This window comes from Plectropomus leopardus, chromosome 15 (genome assembly GCF_008729295.1).
Source record: "Plectropomus leopardus isolate mb chromosome 15, YSFRI_Pleo_2.0, whole genome shotgun sequence".
NCBI lineage: Eukaryota > Metazoa > Chordata > Actinopteri > Perciformes > Serranidae > Plectropomus > Plectropomus leopardus.
In genome coordinates this window covers 25,905,143-25,924,517 of record NC_056477.1, presented here as the reverse complement: position 1 = coordinate 25,924,517, position 19,375 = coordinate 25,905,143, and the positions used below count along the sequence as shown (strand labels likewise).

General features: G+C 40.9%; 1 protein-coding gene across 2 annotated transcripts in view; it reads left to right on the top strand.

Annotated features, from left to right (window-relative positions):
* The window catches only part of LOC121954486 (inositol polyphosphate-5-phosphatase A), a 184,656-nt gene that overhangs the window by 152,683 nt on the left and 12,598 nt on the right, over window positions 1-19,375 (top strand). For both annotated transcript variants that reach the window (XM_042502000.1, XM_042502001.1), the window contains exon 12: window positions 7,652-7,725. In XM_042502000.1, the coding sequence (XP_042357934.1) occupies window positions 7,652-7,725 (74 nt within the window). The remainder of the gene's footprint in view (window positions 1-7,651; window positions 7,726-19,375) is intronic.

The following is a 19,375-nucleotide window of genomic DNA, read 5'->3' as shown; positions in this document are numbered from 1 at the left end:
CCCGGCACACACTTTGTCTTTTATATGGCTATATATTACATTAAGTAGTCAAAGTTGGACCTTGTTAAAAACCCCGTGAAGGGCGCACACACACCTACACATCAACAGAATGGACTGTGAAGACACTTGTCTGGAAGCATAGAGTTTATTTATGTTGTTGGTCACATAATGTAAAAGCATAATAGAGGTTGTAGGTGATGATTGATGATTATGAATTTAATTGTGTGTGAAAATTATATTTTTACTTTTGACTGCACTTGTGTTTGCATGCCTAACAATTAGACTGTGTCACTGCATATTTTCATCTGTAAATGCTCTTTTTCAGCATTGCTCTTCTTTATGATTGTGCACTGAATGCACTGAATCTTGAAAGTAGGGGTGGGACAGTACTTTATTTAACTGTATTATAACAGTACTTTATATAGCTTTATTATTAAAGCAATTGTTTTAACGGTATTATTACCCTATAACCCGAGTTGAAAGGTAGTTACTCCACACACTCTTCCTCTGTTGGGTTCCTTTAAATTTACAAAAGAAACTTTTTCTGCACTGTAAGACCATATAACATATTACCATGTTCTGTATCAGCTTTTTTAGCACTGCACTGAAGTTGCACAATGCTCACCCAAAACTCAGCCTGACTCTGTGGATTTAGTAAAGCATGGATGCACAATTTCAGCATGTGAACAAGACGGTCTGTTTCACCTACCAGTTGGAAATCGGGTTATTTTTGAGAAAGACGCAATCTGTGCTGAAAAAGTGTTATTCTTGGATTGTTGTTCATGGATAAAATCATTTTAAAAGTCTTCTAGTGATGAAGGTAGTTCACTAAAACAACAGGAAGAGACATCATCCAGCTATTTAACTGAAGATAGATTTGAAAGGACTCAGATGCTGAAAGATATTGACTTTACACATTGTCCTGTTGGACATTGGAGAATCATTGAATCTGATCAGCAGAAATGTGTAGGAAGTGTGTAACAGCAGCTGTAGGAGGCTCAGGCACCCCCCGCCTTCCTCCTCCCTATGCTCCTCCTCACCAAGCCTGACAAGATGGATGACATAATGGGGGCATCAGAGATAATCTGATGGTCATGGTCTAGTTAAACACACCATGTTATGATCCTTATAAAACAAACTACCTTTCCAAAAGGATAAATGTCCCTCCTCACACTCCTCCACTGGGGAAGTAGGGAAGAAAAAAAAAATCCATTGCATCCTTCATCAACTGCAAGACTTGTACCAGCTTGACAGAAATTTAATTCGAGGCAGCTCTTGAAAATAATTATTGTATTTTGAGAGGAGTAATCATTGGCCAGGACATGATTGAATGTGTCCATGCCTATTGACTTTTGCTATGATTAATAGGTTTGTTTAGTCGATATTCCCATCGAAATTGTATAATTAATTATCCCCGGCGCTGTCACGGTGGGACGATGGAGAGCCCTGATGAGTATTTGGGAAGATTAAATTTTCCGGGCGCTCATGGCGTCAAGGGGCACCGTGGGGCCTTGCTCCGGTAGAGAAATGGGAGGGGCAATGGTGTGTGTGTTTTTGTGTGAGTGCATGCGTATTGTGCATCCGTAGATCGGCACAGATTCTTCCTCTCCTGGAGCACACACCCGCGGGGCCGTCCCCCTCCTCCATCCCCATTGATTTTGTTTCAGTATCTCTTTATTGTAACTTTATCAGTGTGGTGTCGGCAGATGGGGGACCAGGAGAGGAGGGTGCGTTTGTGTACTAGCCGTAGTAAGTGATGAACCTTTCTGTCTGGCTTGCCTCTTCTTGTCATGCTGGCGGCGTAGCCCTCAGCATTACTCAAAAGCCCGGAGACGTTTTCAACATGAGGGGACATAAAGGAATAAAGAACAAATGCCGCTCAAGTTTTTTCATTTTTTTTACCTGCCAAGGCTCTTAAGTGGCAATACAGAGGCCCTGCTAAATGAAATCTGACCTTATAGGATTTATATAAACTGATGCTGTCCCTGGTTGTCTCTTTGTTTAGCTCACCTCCTTTTTTGAATGGTTCCACAGAGTATTGGCTGCTTATGTAGTATTATCAGAATAGATAGTACACATGTGCTTACCAGTGGTCAGTGTTGGGTAGGTTACTTTTTGAACATATTCCACAACAGATTACTGAATACCTAAATACACTCCTAAAATGTCATGAGTAACGTATTCCATTAGATTACTGAAACTAAGTAACATATTCTAAATACCTAAATAGTAACTTACGGGCAGAAAACCGCTGCGTCACGTACATATAATCAAATGGTAGTTAGCAAACTTTGACTCAATTGATTAGTTTAAAGCCACCTAAACAAATTAATATCAGTTTAAGTATATGTTAGACATAGAATATATTCTCCACTTAACCTTGCTAAAAGATAGCCCTTATCGACGGGGATTTCAAGCTGTTATGTCAAAAACACCAGATGCCATTAAGAAAAACAGTAATTTTACTCCACCAAAATGCGGAGTTGCCTCTCTGTCGCTGCCTCCATCAGCTATTGTGTAAGGTTAAGCAGATCAAATACTCAAATATAGCATACACTTAAACTGACATTTGTTTTTTTAGGCGGCTGAAATATGTTTTGCTGCTGCCCCGTCCAAAGCAGGACATTGCTTAGATTACATGCTGGTAGATTTGGTTTATTAAAGATGTCAGCAAAGAAACACAGTTCATAAAATAAGCATAACAGGGACACCATCAGATAGGTCGGACCATGCTTTCAAAGGGAGCGACGGGAATACATAGAAAGGGGGGGTGCGTTCAGAGTCCCCAAATGGCAACGTTCCGTCACTCAATACCATTTGGAACATTACAACAAAGAACAATGCAGTCAAACTGACACGTCCATGCCATGCAGGCTTTTAGTTAAGATGCATTGTTAGAACAAATAAAACAAGCAAACATGATCTTTGTTTAAACTCAGTAACTGTATTTAGAATGCCACCAATTTAAACTGTAATTGTAACTGAATGCAGTTACTCATTTTGTGTATTTTAAATAAGTAACTTAGGTACATGTATATTGTTACTCCCCAACCCCGTTTGTGGTTATATGGCTATGTTCAACCTGAGTTTTTCATTGTTCCTCTGACAAAGTTTCTAATTGGGGAAAAAAAGCCACAGTTGTGCCAATATTTTAGAAGTTGGTGTCCATTTTCTGACGTTTTTAAATTTTGTCTAAATCCCTTCCTCTCTACATAACTTATATAACATGCTAAGGAGAGTTCAGAGGTTCAGTGTACTGTAATGTCGTGTTTTGTTTGGGTCAGTCCCTCTCAACACCAATCGGCCACCCCCCCTGCCAGCGACAGTTTATCGCTTTTCCACACAAAATAATGAAGATCCCATAAAAAGAAGGAAAAATATGGCCCCTGCAATGAAAGCCAAGTGCGAGGTGTAAAAATCAAATTAAATGACCTTTCACCCCAGCATTTATTGATGGCTTTTAATGGCAGCAGGTGTTGTCACAGGGGATATTTGACAACGCGTAAATCAAAGCACAATTACAGGTGGTCAGCACAGTGAGAGGGACAGTCGGGGGCCAAAGACCTCGTATTCCCTTTTTTTTTACCCCCCTCAACTTCCTGCCTCCTAACTATCACTGCCACTCTGATTTAAGAGCACGCTGATCATCCAAGCAGAGTCAGAAATTTGAGCCTATGACAGGGTAGTTTTTATTCAGACACTTCTTCATCTTTTTCCCTCTCAGATATTGCCAGAGCTGCATCATCTCGCACCACCTCCTCCACAACTCCCAAGGTCATTTCTGGTTGACAAACTACTCCTGGCTTTATAATGTCATGAGGCCTTGAACCAATATAAGCAGGGTTTTTTTTAAACCACTGACCTGGCAGAGCAGCAGAGCATTATGCTTAATTGACCTGGAATTAAATGTAGTGTGAAATTTGTTGCTGTAGGGGTTTTCACTCACCTGAATGAATTACTCAACATTCACTTAAGACACGCACACTGAAGATACACACAGCCATATGTTGCTCGTCGCCTGTTTAAACTGTCACAAACACAATCTGAGGTGCTTTAGTCAAACAAACAGAATCACTCCTGTGAACATGATAAAGGTGCATCCATAGAAAACCTTCAATTATTGATTTGTGCAGTCACTATTATACCACTATGAGCATGCATTGCTCAGTATAGTCTGACACACCTTAACTTTCAACCCCCCCATGTCTCACATTAGAGCTAGACCGATAAATCAGCTGGGCCAATATATCGGTGAATGTAAGCTTTCTGCCAATATATGTATTGGACAGCCAACAAGCATTTCAGTACAGAAATGCCAAAGACATGCCTGAGGTCATTTAGAAGCAGTCTCGTCTTTTCAAAGTTGTCCACCAGAGATGATTGAAATGTATATTTTCCACCTGTAATTTTTTTTAATGTACAATAATGGATATTTTGCCGATATCCTATACACGGATATATTACAACTCATTTTGCCAATATTGATATATCCACTTTTTTTCCACCTTATTTCAGCGATCATCAACCCTCTTTTATAGTATAATTAACATGATATTATGCATACTCTCATCATAATGGTCTACCAGCAGATGGAGACATAAAATACAATGCTTTTCAGGGCATGTAATAGTCATTCATAGTGCAAAATAAGAAAAATGCTACAATTTAGGCTTAAAATTTTGTACATGTTCACTTTGTTAATTAAAAAACACATAGGTTTGTGTATCGGCAAAAATCAGTGTGTTGGCCGATTCTGATATTTCATGTTAAAGCCAATATCTGCCAGTACCAATGAGATGCCAATATTATTGTGCATCCCTGTGCAAAATGTGCCTCTCATTATAGATTTTGGCAAATTTTGAAAAGTTTATTTAGTAAAATTACTATTAGCCAGTGTTTACATAATTGAATACTCATTAAACCCCTCCAACGAGCAGCGGTTGTCCAGTCATAGCTTTGCCACCATGACTGTCTCTGTCAAGCTTTTGATTTCTCCATGTTGAAGTAGTGTGCTTTGTATTAGTTAGAGTAATACTCTGTATAAAGAGTTTAGATGGTGGTTAATTTTTTTAAGCTTCCTCAAAATCCAAAGTGGAAAGAATGTCCAGCTAACTCTCTTACAGCCTAAAGTAATAACTACTGTAATAACCAAACCCAAATGGCGTTCACTGCAGTTGTACAAGTATGTAGGTTAAATAGCCAAACAAGGTTATGCTATGTTGACATAACAGTCTTGCTCATCATATGAACCACTAATCCACTAAGTAGCACTACTCTGCAATGCAAGAACAATGCTGTTTCTTTACCTTGTTTACTGCATGACTCATCACTGGTGAGGATGCTGACGTTTTGCCATGTAGCATCAGCCCATAGACTGTAAACATAATGGACGTAGCCACTGTGACGTCACCCAGTGGTTTGTAGACTCCCATTTTAAAGCCTTGAGCTCAGCATTTAGGCCATTGCCAAGTTGGTTATTTTGAGTCTGAATTGACCATATATGGGCGATAGGGAGGTGCTGTGGAGGAGCAAGGGTAGAGTATCCTACCTTTTTTTTATTTTAAGCCTTTATAAAACAGGTGAGTTATGTAAATTCACCTCTCATACAGTTGTCATGAATGAGGAAATTAGATTTAGAGACGAACACCGGCTGTAAACATGTTTATTTCTGGTCACTGTGACCTCACAAAACATACTTTTGGCCATAACTCGGGAATTCATACACTAATTATGACAAAGTTTCACACAAATGAATAATCGGGTAAAATCATTAAGTAATGCATTTATTTCGAAAAGGTCAACTTCACTGTGACATCATAATGTTCTCCAAAAATACTTTTCTGTCCATTATTAAACATCACAACTCAGGAAGAGAAGGAGAGACATTTAGTCGAACAGTCAATCATCTTATTTTCAAAAATGTACTTTATTTACAAGTTCCAGTTGAACAATGAATTATCAAATTTCTTTTAAAGCTTAATCATTGGTATCGGCCACATAAATCCAGTTTCAGGCGGGCTGCACCGCACACACACACACACACACACACACACACACACACACACACACACACACACACACACACACACACACACTAGAGGAAGGTATCATTGGCTGGATTGTGAGACGGGGTGTACAGTGGAGCGTGGGGTTGCATCCCCTTCTCAGCCATCCCTCATCCACAGTGTGTGAGTCTCTCCTGTGACCCCGGCAGTGTGAGTTTGATGAATGCATCACATCTGCCCTCCTGAACCACTGAGACTCTGTCTGGGAGGCCCCTCTGCCTGCAAGTAATGGCCACTGTTCTACACCACTGACACATAATCACACATACACACACACACACTTACTGTCATCGTAAAGGCACATACTGGACTTTGGCTTTATATATATATGTGTGTGTGTGTGTGTGTGTGTGTGTGTGTGTGTGTTTGTGTGTACTCAACAGTGCTGTGAAGACAAACAATGCTTACACGGTCATACATGCACAACATAAATATGTCAACGTAGATGGAAGACTGCAGTTACCTTCTGCTGATATTATAATATCCCTCCTCCCATGTCCCACTTTGTGAGAACGTCCTTCCAAGTATTACCAGCACATCATCTCCGCTTATATTTCATCATGTAGCTATCAACATACTGCTGCATGTAGTACACCAATGTAATGTCATTAACGTCAAGCCGCCTATACAACCGATGTCAGACTCATAGCGTCTAGGATGAGGTCTTCATGAGGCCATAATTGTAGCCCGCTGTTTGAAACATGTACAATAGCCCAATTTACCACCAAACAAACATGTCTCGGCTTCATCTCCGTGTCTTCCTGTCTGAAAGGAAAGGGTGGGGCTAGCGCGAGGTCCTGCGGGGTTGCTGGGAAACGTCGCTGTCAGTCTCTCACGGAGGCAGTCATGCAGGTGCCCGCGCTACCTGTTCATCTCCCAGATAATTAATGTGTACAAGGAGCCGCTAATTGCACTTTTCACTAATGATTTATGGGTTTTGTGAAAGGGGGGAAATTGGGGGACGTTCGTGTGTACACTCTAGTGAGTGAGTACAGCTGGGTGAGGAGACATGATTGATGAAGAGTGTGTGGATGCACTGTCAGTGTGGGGAGATAGACCCCCAGTAGGACTGGGCTGGTAACACACACACACGACTGGTCAATTGCTGTCAATTTTAGCCAGCGTGCGGAACATAAAAATATCAAAATACACCAAAAGATGATATCTACTCTCCTAAACTCTGATTTGGCTTATTTTTATCCACCCCTTGCTGAGGCCCAATAATCTAGGTTCACTTAATATCAGATATTGAATCAAACTGTCTGAATCAGAAGAGGCTTCTTATTGTCCTTGAATTGTCTTGGGATTTGTCTGTTTGTTGGGGAAACCAAGCTCAAGTCTGAGTACACATCGTTTGGACGATATTCATAATCCCAAAACTGCTCATCAGGACTGATAACTGCTCAGTGGAAAACTGTTTGTGCCAGCCGACTTTTAGACAAGAGTGTGTGAACTTTGTGAATGTAAAGCAGGGCAGAGCTGAAAAAGAGCATTCAGCTCCATTAATGTTCCCTTGATTTCAAAACTTAATAAACATTTGTTTCATAATCGTTGAAATGTCTCTTTCTTTTTTTTTCTTTCCACAGCTTTTAGCTTACGACAAAGAGCTGTCGGTGTTCAAGGATCAGCTGCATGAACTGGAGATCTCTTTCCCGCCCAGGTACAGAGCCATTTCACATCACACACATATGCATTCACACTCCTAATGTCGAAAAACCTATATTGTTCTGAGATTTAGTTCCACTGTCTGACATTCATGCATTAATATCAAGTTTTTTTTAGCCACTCCAGCAGCATGGCTGTTGGTATGGCAAATCAGAGGAAGAGCCACAGGCTCGAGATGTTTCTTTGGTCCAGCAGGTCTTGGGTGCATTGGGTGCTTAGGGCTGGGTGAAGTTAAATATAGATCAAGGGGTTATTAATCTGTTATTGCTGCACATTTGCACTAATATTTAGTTTGCTCTTGTTGAAAAAAGCATTTGGCAGAAGAATGACATTCTACCAGAAACAGGTCTAAGATCATGTGAAGATGATGTCTATTCTCAGCACAATATTTAAGACATGTTTTCCACTGAAATACTAAAAACTCACTTTGTACTGCCTCATTTGAATGAACCTCCCACCTGTTGGCACTTGGCGTCCCACCCGTGCATGATGCGCTCTGCGCTACGCGCGGAATTGGTTTGATTGGTTGCACTATGACAAAAATATGGCCCTTTGGGGTTTTTTTTCATTTGTTTGTTTTTACAAGTCTACAATTTTATTTAATGTTGAAAGTTTATTGTGTTGTTGTTTTATTTCCAATATTAGATCTCATTGGGCTATAAGACAGACAGAGATATTCATAGACTCTAGCTTAAGTGCCATAGGCAGAAGAACCCTGTATGTATGCCAACTTCTCAAAATATAAAGTCAATTTAATTTTTCATGAGCTGAGAAAAATAGTCTTTTTGTTTAAAAAAGATGAAATAATGATAAAAATAAAAGTATTTTAAAAAAAAAGAAATACTCTTTTATGCTTTGTTTCAATGCATTTTTTTAATAATTCATTGGGATTTGAATTTTTTTATATAGTCTATAACACATTTCTTAAATTATAAAGGAAGTCTTAATTTTTCAATTTATTAAAAATGTCTAAATTCCCAAATTCAGTGATGGATTTCAGGTGACAGCAACAAAATGACAGAATGAAGACAACAACATAAAGAGAGTAAACCCTAAAGCCTGAGTTTTCCCTCACATACTGATATCACACGTTGGTAAATGCAGTGAATATGCTGACCAGATCTTGGCCATAAGGACTCATTATTAATATGTAAAATCAGATGAAGTCAATCATCCGCTTATTGTCCAAAATGGTTTTATGAAAGCTGTTGGATCTGCATTTGATGGCTATCAGTTGTTAAGTATGATTGGATAGGATCCCAAACTGCTCCCATGTGTATGTTTTTTCATAAGTGTGTGTGTGTGTGTGTGTGTGTGTGTGTGTGTGTGTGTATGTGTGTGTCGCTGTGTGAACGCTTTGGGCAGCATTGATATTCCATCTCAGTGGGACTTGGGGGAGACTGGAGCGGGGTGGTCTCCTCTCCTCTTCCTCAAACAAATGCATTTGCAATTAGCCCTTTCAGAGGAGAGGGAGGGCAAACACGCGGCCGGCGTGGAAATATGTTTCGGGAGCAGCGCGTTAATGGCGCTTGACCTTTGCCGTCGGTTGTGACTCAATCAGTGCAGATAATGAAACGCTGTAATCAAACAATAATTACTTGATAAACTGCTCTAGTGGCAGGCGCAGGGCGGCGGGGGATTTTAGTGTGTGTGTGTGAGAGAGAGTAGGCTTGAGATACATAGAGCTATCAAAGCATTAGATGTGTGTGTGAGGGGCTTTGAGTGGGAGATTGTGTGTGTGTGTGTGTGTGTGAGTGCATGTGTCAAGGTTCTGCCAGTCCCTGTTTTTTAAATGACTCTGTGTCTTAATCAGGGACCCCATTTACATCACTTTGCATAAGTGACAGGTGGATTTATTGTCCTTTTACACTGGCTGACTTTTGCACCTATCCATATAATACTGAATCATCTCTCCACAGGGAGGAATGAACGTGCTGCTGCGGAAGAATACAAATGATTCTCACATACTTGAGGTGATGATGAATCAAATAGATGAAACCCGGGAGCAGCATATGAAATTTGATTTGATCTACTCGGTACGCGCGACAAACCACATCATTGTCAGCCTTGTAATGGGTAGCAGTGGCCTAGTTAAACTTAAACAACCCCCTCCTCCCACTTCATACATACACACACACACCCAACACACACACACACATATACTGGTACCCCTCCCCCTGTCAGGTCTGCCTTGTGCTCCTTGAGCAATCAAGCCTCAACGATTGTTCTCCATCACATAGCCTGCTCCGGACCTGCCCCTCGCCATCTGTGAGGTTATTACTCTTTTTAACGCAGGCCATCAGAACACACCCTCACTGACACACGCACACACTCATGCACACACACGGCTCACTTTTGTTCAAATCTATAAATCAATACTAGTTTCAAACATTTAATCTGCAAGTTAATTCTGTCTGTTGTCCAGTGGTGGAGAGGAAGTTGTCACCAAATGAGACATGCTGTCAAGGTTGACCAAGGACTGGATAACACAAAGTGACTGATATGATGCGTATGGGTCAATTCACAATTGAACCGATACCCAAAAGGTACTTTATCCCAGTACTTTACTTTTTCTGGAGGCTCAAAACAAAAATGCAATTTTTGGACAAGCTGCAGTCAGCAAGGATTTCTGCTCTTCTACCCTTTGAAGTAACACTCAAAGCAACTTGCTTATTTGTGTGTGTGTGTGTGTGTGTGTGTGTGTGTGTGTGTCTGCTCGTCTCTTTTTCTCTGTTTAGACACTACTGACAAAAATGTGGAATAGGTATGTAATGCATGTAATGCTAGTATGTAACACAATCACAAACAGCAGTGATACAAGGCTATTTCTAAAGTAAAACAGAAAAAAAAACAAGACCGAATGGCTGAAACTGTTGGCGCTGCAGTTATACTTTTGGCTCCCAGGGAAGCCAGTGAAGCCTGGTGGCAGGCTTCCTGTCAGAAGCTTTACAAAGCTCGGTTGTCCATGCTGCAAAATGCCCCATGGCAGGTGAGCCCGTCAATGAAGCTCCATGGACAGCTTCAGGGAGCTTCTCCTGCTTCTGCCTACTGTCTGAACCCAGCATTGTCATCCAGATGCACTCCTAGGTGCCAAAATTTTGAGTTTAGGCTGATTTATTCTCCCCTTACATATATACAAAAAAAATAGATACATCCATTTCAGAATTTTCAGACGTTCATACCCTCATATTTCCATGCATCCTTAACATTGTCACAGATTCAGCCAACAGACTTGTCAAAAGTTTCACACAACAAAAAACAAGGCGACAGTAGAGGAGGTCGTAATAATGTAGGCAGCATAATAGATGGTGAAGATCTGTGAGGCAGTTAAATACATAAGCATATGGACGAAGACTTCTTTTCACTGATTTTATTATATTATTATATATTACCGATATGGTCTGTTCCAGCATTATTTAAATTTCTTCCTTTGTCTCTTACAGTCGTATCTTGCTTGAACTACACCCCTCTGCCTTCATAGTATACAGTGGCACTGCTCTGTTTTGTCCTAATCCATCAGTTTTCAGAAAACGTCCACAAGTATGGACAAAATAAACGCAGAGTACGGACAAAGGACTCTGTCTGTCTCCTGCTCTCTATATAACATTGAGCATACATGAGCCCTTAAAAATACCAACTGTGGTACTCAACTTTACTTTGAAATAGCCTCAATGCAGAAAATTGTATCTTCGCCAGTGGCTCCCTTTCATTTTCTTTTTTTTTTTTTTTTTTGGAATGAATATCCAATTTTGGCAGACATGCATCTCTGTCATCATATATACACGCACAAATTCTTCCCCCGCGTCGCTGCAGAGGCTGCAGGCCGTAAAATGCATATCTCTTTACTTTCAAAAAGTCATCTGTCAAAGTTGGCCGTGACAAGTCTAAGTACTTTTGCACCGGAGTGAGGAATTTACCCGGGTCTTGTCACAGTTGGACCTGGAGCCAGTCGGCTGCTGCGGGACGACTCATCATACACTCATACACACAGGAGCCCGTGTATGGCTACTAGTTTACTCAGCCAGCATGCTGAGAGGGGAAAGATGAGTCTATTAATCTCAAACCGAGCATTTATTTAAGTTTCTCCTGTGTTTAATGCAGCAGACTGCAACAAGCCATTAGGTCATTATCTTTACATAGGCTGCAGCGTGGCCATTTGACTGAAAATAATGGAAAGTTTTATCATACATTATGGTACTTTTGATTTCATATTTGAAATGGCATAACTAAGGTAATATCCCCTAAAACATACTAAGGCACCAGTAACTTATTCATGTATTTTGATTGATTTAGGGGAAAGCTTTTAGTACTATCCTCTGATCTGATTTCTCTGGCCTTTTTTTTTTGCACGAGATCGATGCAGAAATTGAATCGGGACCCCAGCTTCAGGAGGAAATGCAGTGGACAATGAGGGAGCAGTGGAAGAATGTATTCTGCCTGTAACATGGTTACTGGGAATAGGCTTTGAGGGAGATTTTGAGTGACATCAGACCAGCAGCACAACTCCATCAATGGACAAATTATGAGTGATTTCAGTGCAGGGAGATGGTGGAGAAGTTGTGCAGTGCTGGTGGGAGGAGACATGGAAGAAGTGCTGCTGCTGTCCCATGGGTCTGAATATAGAGTGGAAGAGAGGGGACAAGGTACATGTGCATATAGTAAAAAACATCTTGGTACTGATAGTGTTATTAATGAAATTGCAGGTTGTTTTTAAAGCATGTTAGTGGATGTCTAGGTTGTTGGATGTTTAGGTTTGTGGAAGTTATTGTCGCTCCTCCTTCATCAGCTAGAGCTGCAGTGTGTTTGAGCGAGGCAATTCTCACAACTGCTACACTGAAGTGGTTTAGTGGTACAGTGTAAATGCTGAAGCCCTAATATACAAGTGAGTTCATATGCAGCCGTTGTGTGTAAAGTCCTAGCAGTCATGTTTTTTTCTTTTGATTTACTTATGGTTCCAACTCATGACATGTTTAAGTGTTACTTATTTCAGACCTGGTCCCAAAATGATAAAACACGTAATTAAAATATGCAACATCAAAAGGATCATTTTTATATCAGCTATTCATCCCATGTTACCTTGAATTCATGAAAAAATTTGTATCAAAGTGTTTCTCACATGCCTCCTTGGGGAACGATGAGTCCAAAAATGGATAAAATTTGTGAAGAGTTAAAGTCATAGAATGTTTAAAAATTGGCAAAACTATATCAGAACATTTGTTTACAAACCCTCGCACAGCTTGTTGAGTATAATCTTATTTATCCAATCTTATTCTCAGTGCTTCCCAAAGAGACAGCCGACAGTCCGACAGGGAACTGAGCTTATCTATTCTCTCTTCAAAGCCAGACTCCATTGACAAATACGGTCATGTTACCTCGCTGAGCACGAGAGCTGTTGGTCTACCTCACTTTGATAATTTCATTTGTTTGTCTTATTGTGTGACCTTGAATTCAAAGTAACCCTTTAAAATACCAAAGTCACACAATAACATGAAATCTAACTGATTGAGGCAGCGGTAAACCAGCAGCTCCTGTGTTCAGTGAGGTAAAATGACTGTTTATGTCAATGGAGTCTGGCTTTATGGAGGGTAAAGAAAGGTTTCACTTTTAGTTCAGCTCCTTGTTACAAATTCAATGTAACATATGGTGAGTAATTGATATACAAATGGTCATTTTGGGGCTGAAGCAATCCTTCAAAACCACAGCTGCATCAACTAATCCAAAAAAAGACTTAAAATCTGAAGCCATTTTTTTGGGCTTTTATTGGCTTTAATGGACAGGACAGTTTAAGCATGAAAGAGGGAGAGAGAGAGGGGGCAACATGCTGCAAAGGGTCGAGGCCAGAATCGAACCCACGGCGGCTGTGGCGAGGATACAACCTCTGTATATGGGGCGCTGTTTTATCCACTGAGCCACTGGGCACCCCATCCATACAGACTCTTGTGGCTACAAAGACACTAAGTATAACTTGAGCTGGAAAAGGGCAAATAACCCGTTCTGAATTTTGTGGCCTCCAGTGACCTGGGAGTTCAATAACAAACATAGGTATCTCTATGTATTTTTTCCATTTATCCAATGTTCAAACTTCTCCTTAAGTACAGACAGAGAGAATGATGGGAAGGTGTTAGAGGCAACAGCGTGGCTCCAGTCCCAGATGTGTGTTTGTTGAGTCTAGACATGGAAAGAAGCAGAGGAGCAGAGCGTGGCCCGGAGGTCAGGTCAGGAGGTGAGGCCAGTGAAGAGGCAGAAACTGATAAACAGTTGTGTCCTCACTGTTTGGGAATCACCCTGGAACCAGCCTTGGCACGTTAGCACACATTTCCCAAAGCTACTGTGAGGACAAGCCAAAAAGTGACTTGCCTGTTTGGGAAAGCTACAACATTCACACGTTCATGAAACGAGGAAGGTTTTGAAAGCTGGTGCCAAGCGGTATGACTTTGCCCTTCAGATGGGAGAGAAATTTTGGTCAAGTGACACAAATGGCTCCCTGCCAATCCACGAATTAGTGTTAATAAGTGCATACGAGAGAATTGTCGGAGCAGCGAAGAATTCCTCGAGACTGGTTTTGAGCTCATAGGAAGTGCTCACACAGATGGCTCTCCTGTCTACAGTTACTGTCTTTGTTCTGTGAATAACACTCTTCACACAACAGCCCTGGTCTCTGAAGGCCTGTACAAATGATGTCACCCTCTCTGGATGTGTATCTGTGTGTTTGGCTGTGCATACATTAGTCCTATAGCCCTGCTGTTTGCATCCCACATGAACAGGCGTTTTGTTCTTGGCCATGCTATACTGGAGCAGAGGCGTGTGACTCCATTTAAGTAGCACCACAGATGTACTTTTTTTACGACAATGTTTGGTTAAAGCACTGCGATCGAGCCACTGCGTGTGTGTTGTCTCGGACGCAGCATTACAAGCTGATCTACTGAACAGGAACATTGTTTTACAACCATCAGCGCATCCATCATTCTAACTACTGGAGAGCGTGTGAAAATGATGAGGGGCCATTGTGGCGATAATAGCCGAAGATTGTCCACTGTCATGTGTCATTGCCTCTCGTCTGAGATGATGCCACTGAGAGGGAGGCTTTGTTCAAACCAATCTGAACACGGCATGGATGAAACGGGTGCCATCTGTGTCTTCTTGTCTTCATTTAGAGCGGCTAACGGCAGAACATGTCATAGCTGAACCCCAGCAGGCTGACAGCCATGAGCTACTGATGGCATTTTGCTCTGTTTGTACTGGACTATGCCAATGTTGTGCCTGCGAGCCTCCCAGCTCTACAGACTGAGGCAAACATTCAGCTTTATTGATAGCATTTGGCTGATCTTTTTGAATCCGTGTGTGTATGTGTGTGTTGTGTTTTGCCAAGCCTCCCCTGACAACGGCAAACAAACACAGAGGTAGCGAGTCATCAGAAACCCACAGTTTCTGACTTTTTAGCCAATCCCAGCCCTGCCGCGGACACTCCAACATCCCATGATGCTCTTTACCACCCTTGAACTTCTGTCACTGTGACTCTTATCTTTGGCTTTCTGCCCTACCTGTATTCCCAAGTGCATATTGCCCTCATTAAACACTGAGCTTCCGAATAGCCCACTGTTTGTCCTGTCACTTATGTGTCATTATAAGAATATAAGATAAGAGAATGTGGGACAAGGAAGTCTGGCCCGGAGCTGTCTGAGTGTCAGGTCCTGATGCAGGTCCCCATAAACAAAATCTGAACTTGCATTTTAAACACAGCTTCTTCTTGTTTTAATCTCTGTTATTTTAACTATTATTCAGGTAAAATGTGCATAGATACAGTCGCTTGTTTAGTGCAGTAATATGTGTCACAGCAGCCTCTCCCTCTGCCGGGCGAGGCTGAGTGACACACCATAGGTAGGGCCTTTACTCACCTCGGCAGTTTTTACTGTTGCAAGACAAACAAGCTGAAACGGACCAGAACACATGTGAGTAATGTGTCAGCAGCCAAGTCAAACATTAAACCCCCAACCGAGCATGAATGAATGAGCTCTCGATGGGTGCTACAGGGTCTCGATGTGCCACCGCACACACATGTATCATCCAGATGTGGTCAGCAACAGAAAAGAGTGGAGAAACAAGCAGCCCGGCTAAGCAGGGAACATTCCCACAACGTTGGCTAATGTTACCTACAAGATGCAATAATGTTTTAAACATATTAATCGAATGTTCAAAGAATGTTTTAAGGATGTTTGTCATGTCAAATAATGTTACTTTAAGGTTAAATGCTGACTAAGATGTAAGGTTGTAACTGAAACATTCTGAGGATGTTTTGGTGATGTTGAGAGTTGACAGATCAGAGAATTTTCTTTTATAAAACATCCCCACAATGTTACATGAGAACAAAGTAAGAACACTGTCAAAGTAACATTCAGAACATGTCATCGAGGACTGAAATTACAGAGCGCTTTTTAATGAAAATGTAATTTAACGCGGTATGTTAATTAAAAAACACAGTTTTAATATTTCTTGATGTTTATAGAGAATGTTACCCTAACTTTAAGAGGAATGTTCTGGGAACTAAAAGAAACCTTGCTGCTGAAAACATTACTAACACATTGAATTGGTTGCATTGTACCATTCTCTGAATGTTTTTAGAACCAAAAATTGGTAGCTTGGAGGGAAGCTGTATTCTTATGTCAACATTACACAGGTGATTGCTCTAAAAAAAAAAAAAAAAAAGAAACCAAAAAACTGTAACACCAATGACCAAGACAAATACTTGAGGTTCAGTGTCATTGTATGATATTGATGAAGGTCAAATCTCTTTTTCTTTCTTTTCTCTTGTCACTTTTTCACTTCAAGCTTATTATGTACTGTAATTAAAGTAAATAACTGTTATTGTTTTAGTACTGCCTTTTGGATGTAAAGTGTGTTTCAAGGCAGTGGCAGGAGTATGCAGAACTTTTTAGCTCTGTCACTTTTGTATTTTCTAGATTTTCAAGATTTACTAAATATGGTACTGCATATGAATTGTCCATATGATTTATTGCAAGTTAATCTTTACAATTTTACATAAAGTTTATAGCATACTGGTTATTGCAGTGAGTTCACAAGCAGAAAATATACTTGTCCATGATGAAATATGTCAATAATCAAAATGCAAATTTAGTGCACCACTGCCAATTTCTGTGGTGGTCGTGGGAGAATAGTGTGCTTTCTTTATTAGTCGACATGACGATTGTAACAAATGACAATTTTTTTCCATCATATAGGAAAGTTTAATCAATACTTGTGAACATGAGCTTTCTCTCTCTCAAAGCCTGAAACCAGAGAAGTCATATTTGTGATGTCACCAATTATAGAGTCCGGAGCTGCTCCATTGAGAATAACTGATTTTGTGGACCCATAGAATGTTTGTTTTCGTTTTTATACCTAAATGAGCATTATTATATTGTAGTGACTGTCTAAGACCATAGGAATAAGATTTGAAAGTGGACATAGTGCCCCTTTAATGTCATGTATAAGGGATGACCTTCAGAAATTGTTTCAATCTCAACAAAATTATGCACATAGTGTATGAACAGTAAAAATTAAATTTGGCTCTGATGCATTGATGAAGTGCAGGGAGTGAGATGTGCATGTAATTTCTAATGGACCTCAAACTGTAACAGAACACATTCAATTCAATAGCATCATAATTGGGATAAACTGGCTAGATGTCATCCATTTCACCTGTAATAGAGAGGTGCAAGAATGAGTCCTAAAACCCAGAAATGAGATAGTATTTTTGCACTTTTGGCTCAGTCATCTCAAAGTCAATGGGTTTTTTGAACAGTTTTTTGGTTAGGCTCCTGAAATAAGGTCTGTGATTTTCACAGGCTTCCTCATTTTGTTCTGTGATATAAAATATGTCAGTAAATACCCCACCTGTGAATTCTGAAGCTTTTATGTCTTCAATTAGGTGGTTGCAAACAAGTGGCTAAATGTACGTCATCACGTCAAACACGACTTGTTGTGGTGATACTGAAGTCATGTATGGTGCAGTTTATAGCCTAACATTAGCTTTTTACTTTTGCTGATGGCAGTTACACCTGAAAACATTTAAAAACAAAAACATACTTGAATTAAATGAATATGTTTGCCACAGAGCTTATTTTCTGCAATAATACAAACAAATGGTAAAATCCCTTTGACCAGGGCAATGCTAACTTATAGAACAGCCTATATATATTTAAAAAAAAAAAAACGTCATCCCACGCACTCTGTTGCGTGACTGTCACCAAATTATTCTCTCTTTGAGACATTTTTCTTTAATGGATCAACACTGTGTTGTCTCATCTGTTCCTAAAGGTCATTTATGGCTGTATTTTGTAGTTATTTTTGTTGTTTTCCCTTCATTTCACTTGGCTCAGTAACTTTGCATCCCACGATATATTATCATTGTTGTTAGTGTAACATATGAGCCCTGGCACCAGAGTTGGTAACACAGTGTACAGTACGTGGCTGTTTGCATGTTCATTTTCCATGTATGTGTGTGTGTGAGTGTGTGTGTGTGTGTGTGTAGATACCTTTAAGTGCAGCTCCCCCTCCTATACAGGTACACAATTGTTGGAGTTATCAGCTTGGCCCATTAATTAGTGTAATTAGTCTTGCTGCGGGCAATAAGGGTCTGATATGAGCTGACGGCCTCCAGCCCACACGCCCTCTTGGACCGTTTACCTTCCACGATAAGTTTGTGAGCTCGCTAATCGGACACATTAATCACTTTGGCCCCAGAGCGCCATTCCACTGTTTGCTGTTGCATTAAGACTTGTTATCTCTCACCCCAGCGGAGGGTGCGGTAAAACATAGAGGGAGAACAAGCTATACCTGCACACACAGGGCCGCAGAATGGCCCTTTAATGGCTATTGTTGAGTATTTTTAATCAGCTTTTACAATGGCGGGCTGTCATCAAAAATGACTGAACGATAGCAAAGTTTTTGTTGTTGAAGTGCTCGAGGAAGTTTGCTATCAGGCGGGAGTTCATTGTTTGAAGGAGATGGGGGGGGGGGGACTCGATTTTCTCTCAATCTCTTTAACACCAAAATGACCCCAGGCTTGTTAGTCAATAAAGCTATAAGAGAGTCCCTGATAGGAGGATTGTTCACAGGCTGTTTGAGGCCAGGGACCGTCCCTCAGGAAGCAGGAGCATTCAGGCCACCCTGAAGTGGAGCAGCTCCACAAGCCCTTTGAAGACTTTGCTCTTTTCCTCCCTCACTTTGCCTCTTTCTGTCTGATCCGTCTTTATCCCCTCTCCTCTGCCTCCCTGTCTATCTCTGTTTCACTCATCCTATTCTTCATGCTCTCTTTTATCCTGGGATCACTTCTTTAGCTCTTTGATTAGCATACCAAAACCCCCATGCATTTCCCCCATGGTTTAAGTGCTATTCATGCTAATTGGAGGCAGGGAACTTCTTTAAGTAGCTTTCTGCAGGTCTGTTTGTACACCTGGTGGGGGGGCTCTGTGTGTGAGTGTGTGTGTGCGTGAGCCAGATGCAGGCATGTCATGCCCCAGCCTTAACCCCATACACACAGGCCACCACACACACACACACACACAAGGGAGCTCGCGGTTTTAAGAAATAGTCATTGTATGTCAGTGTATCAGTGTGTCATTTCAGTACTGTAACAACTCTATCGT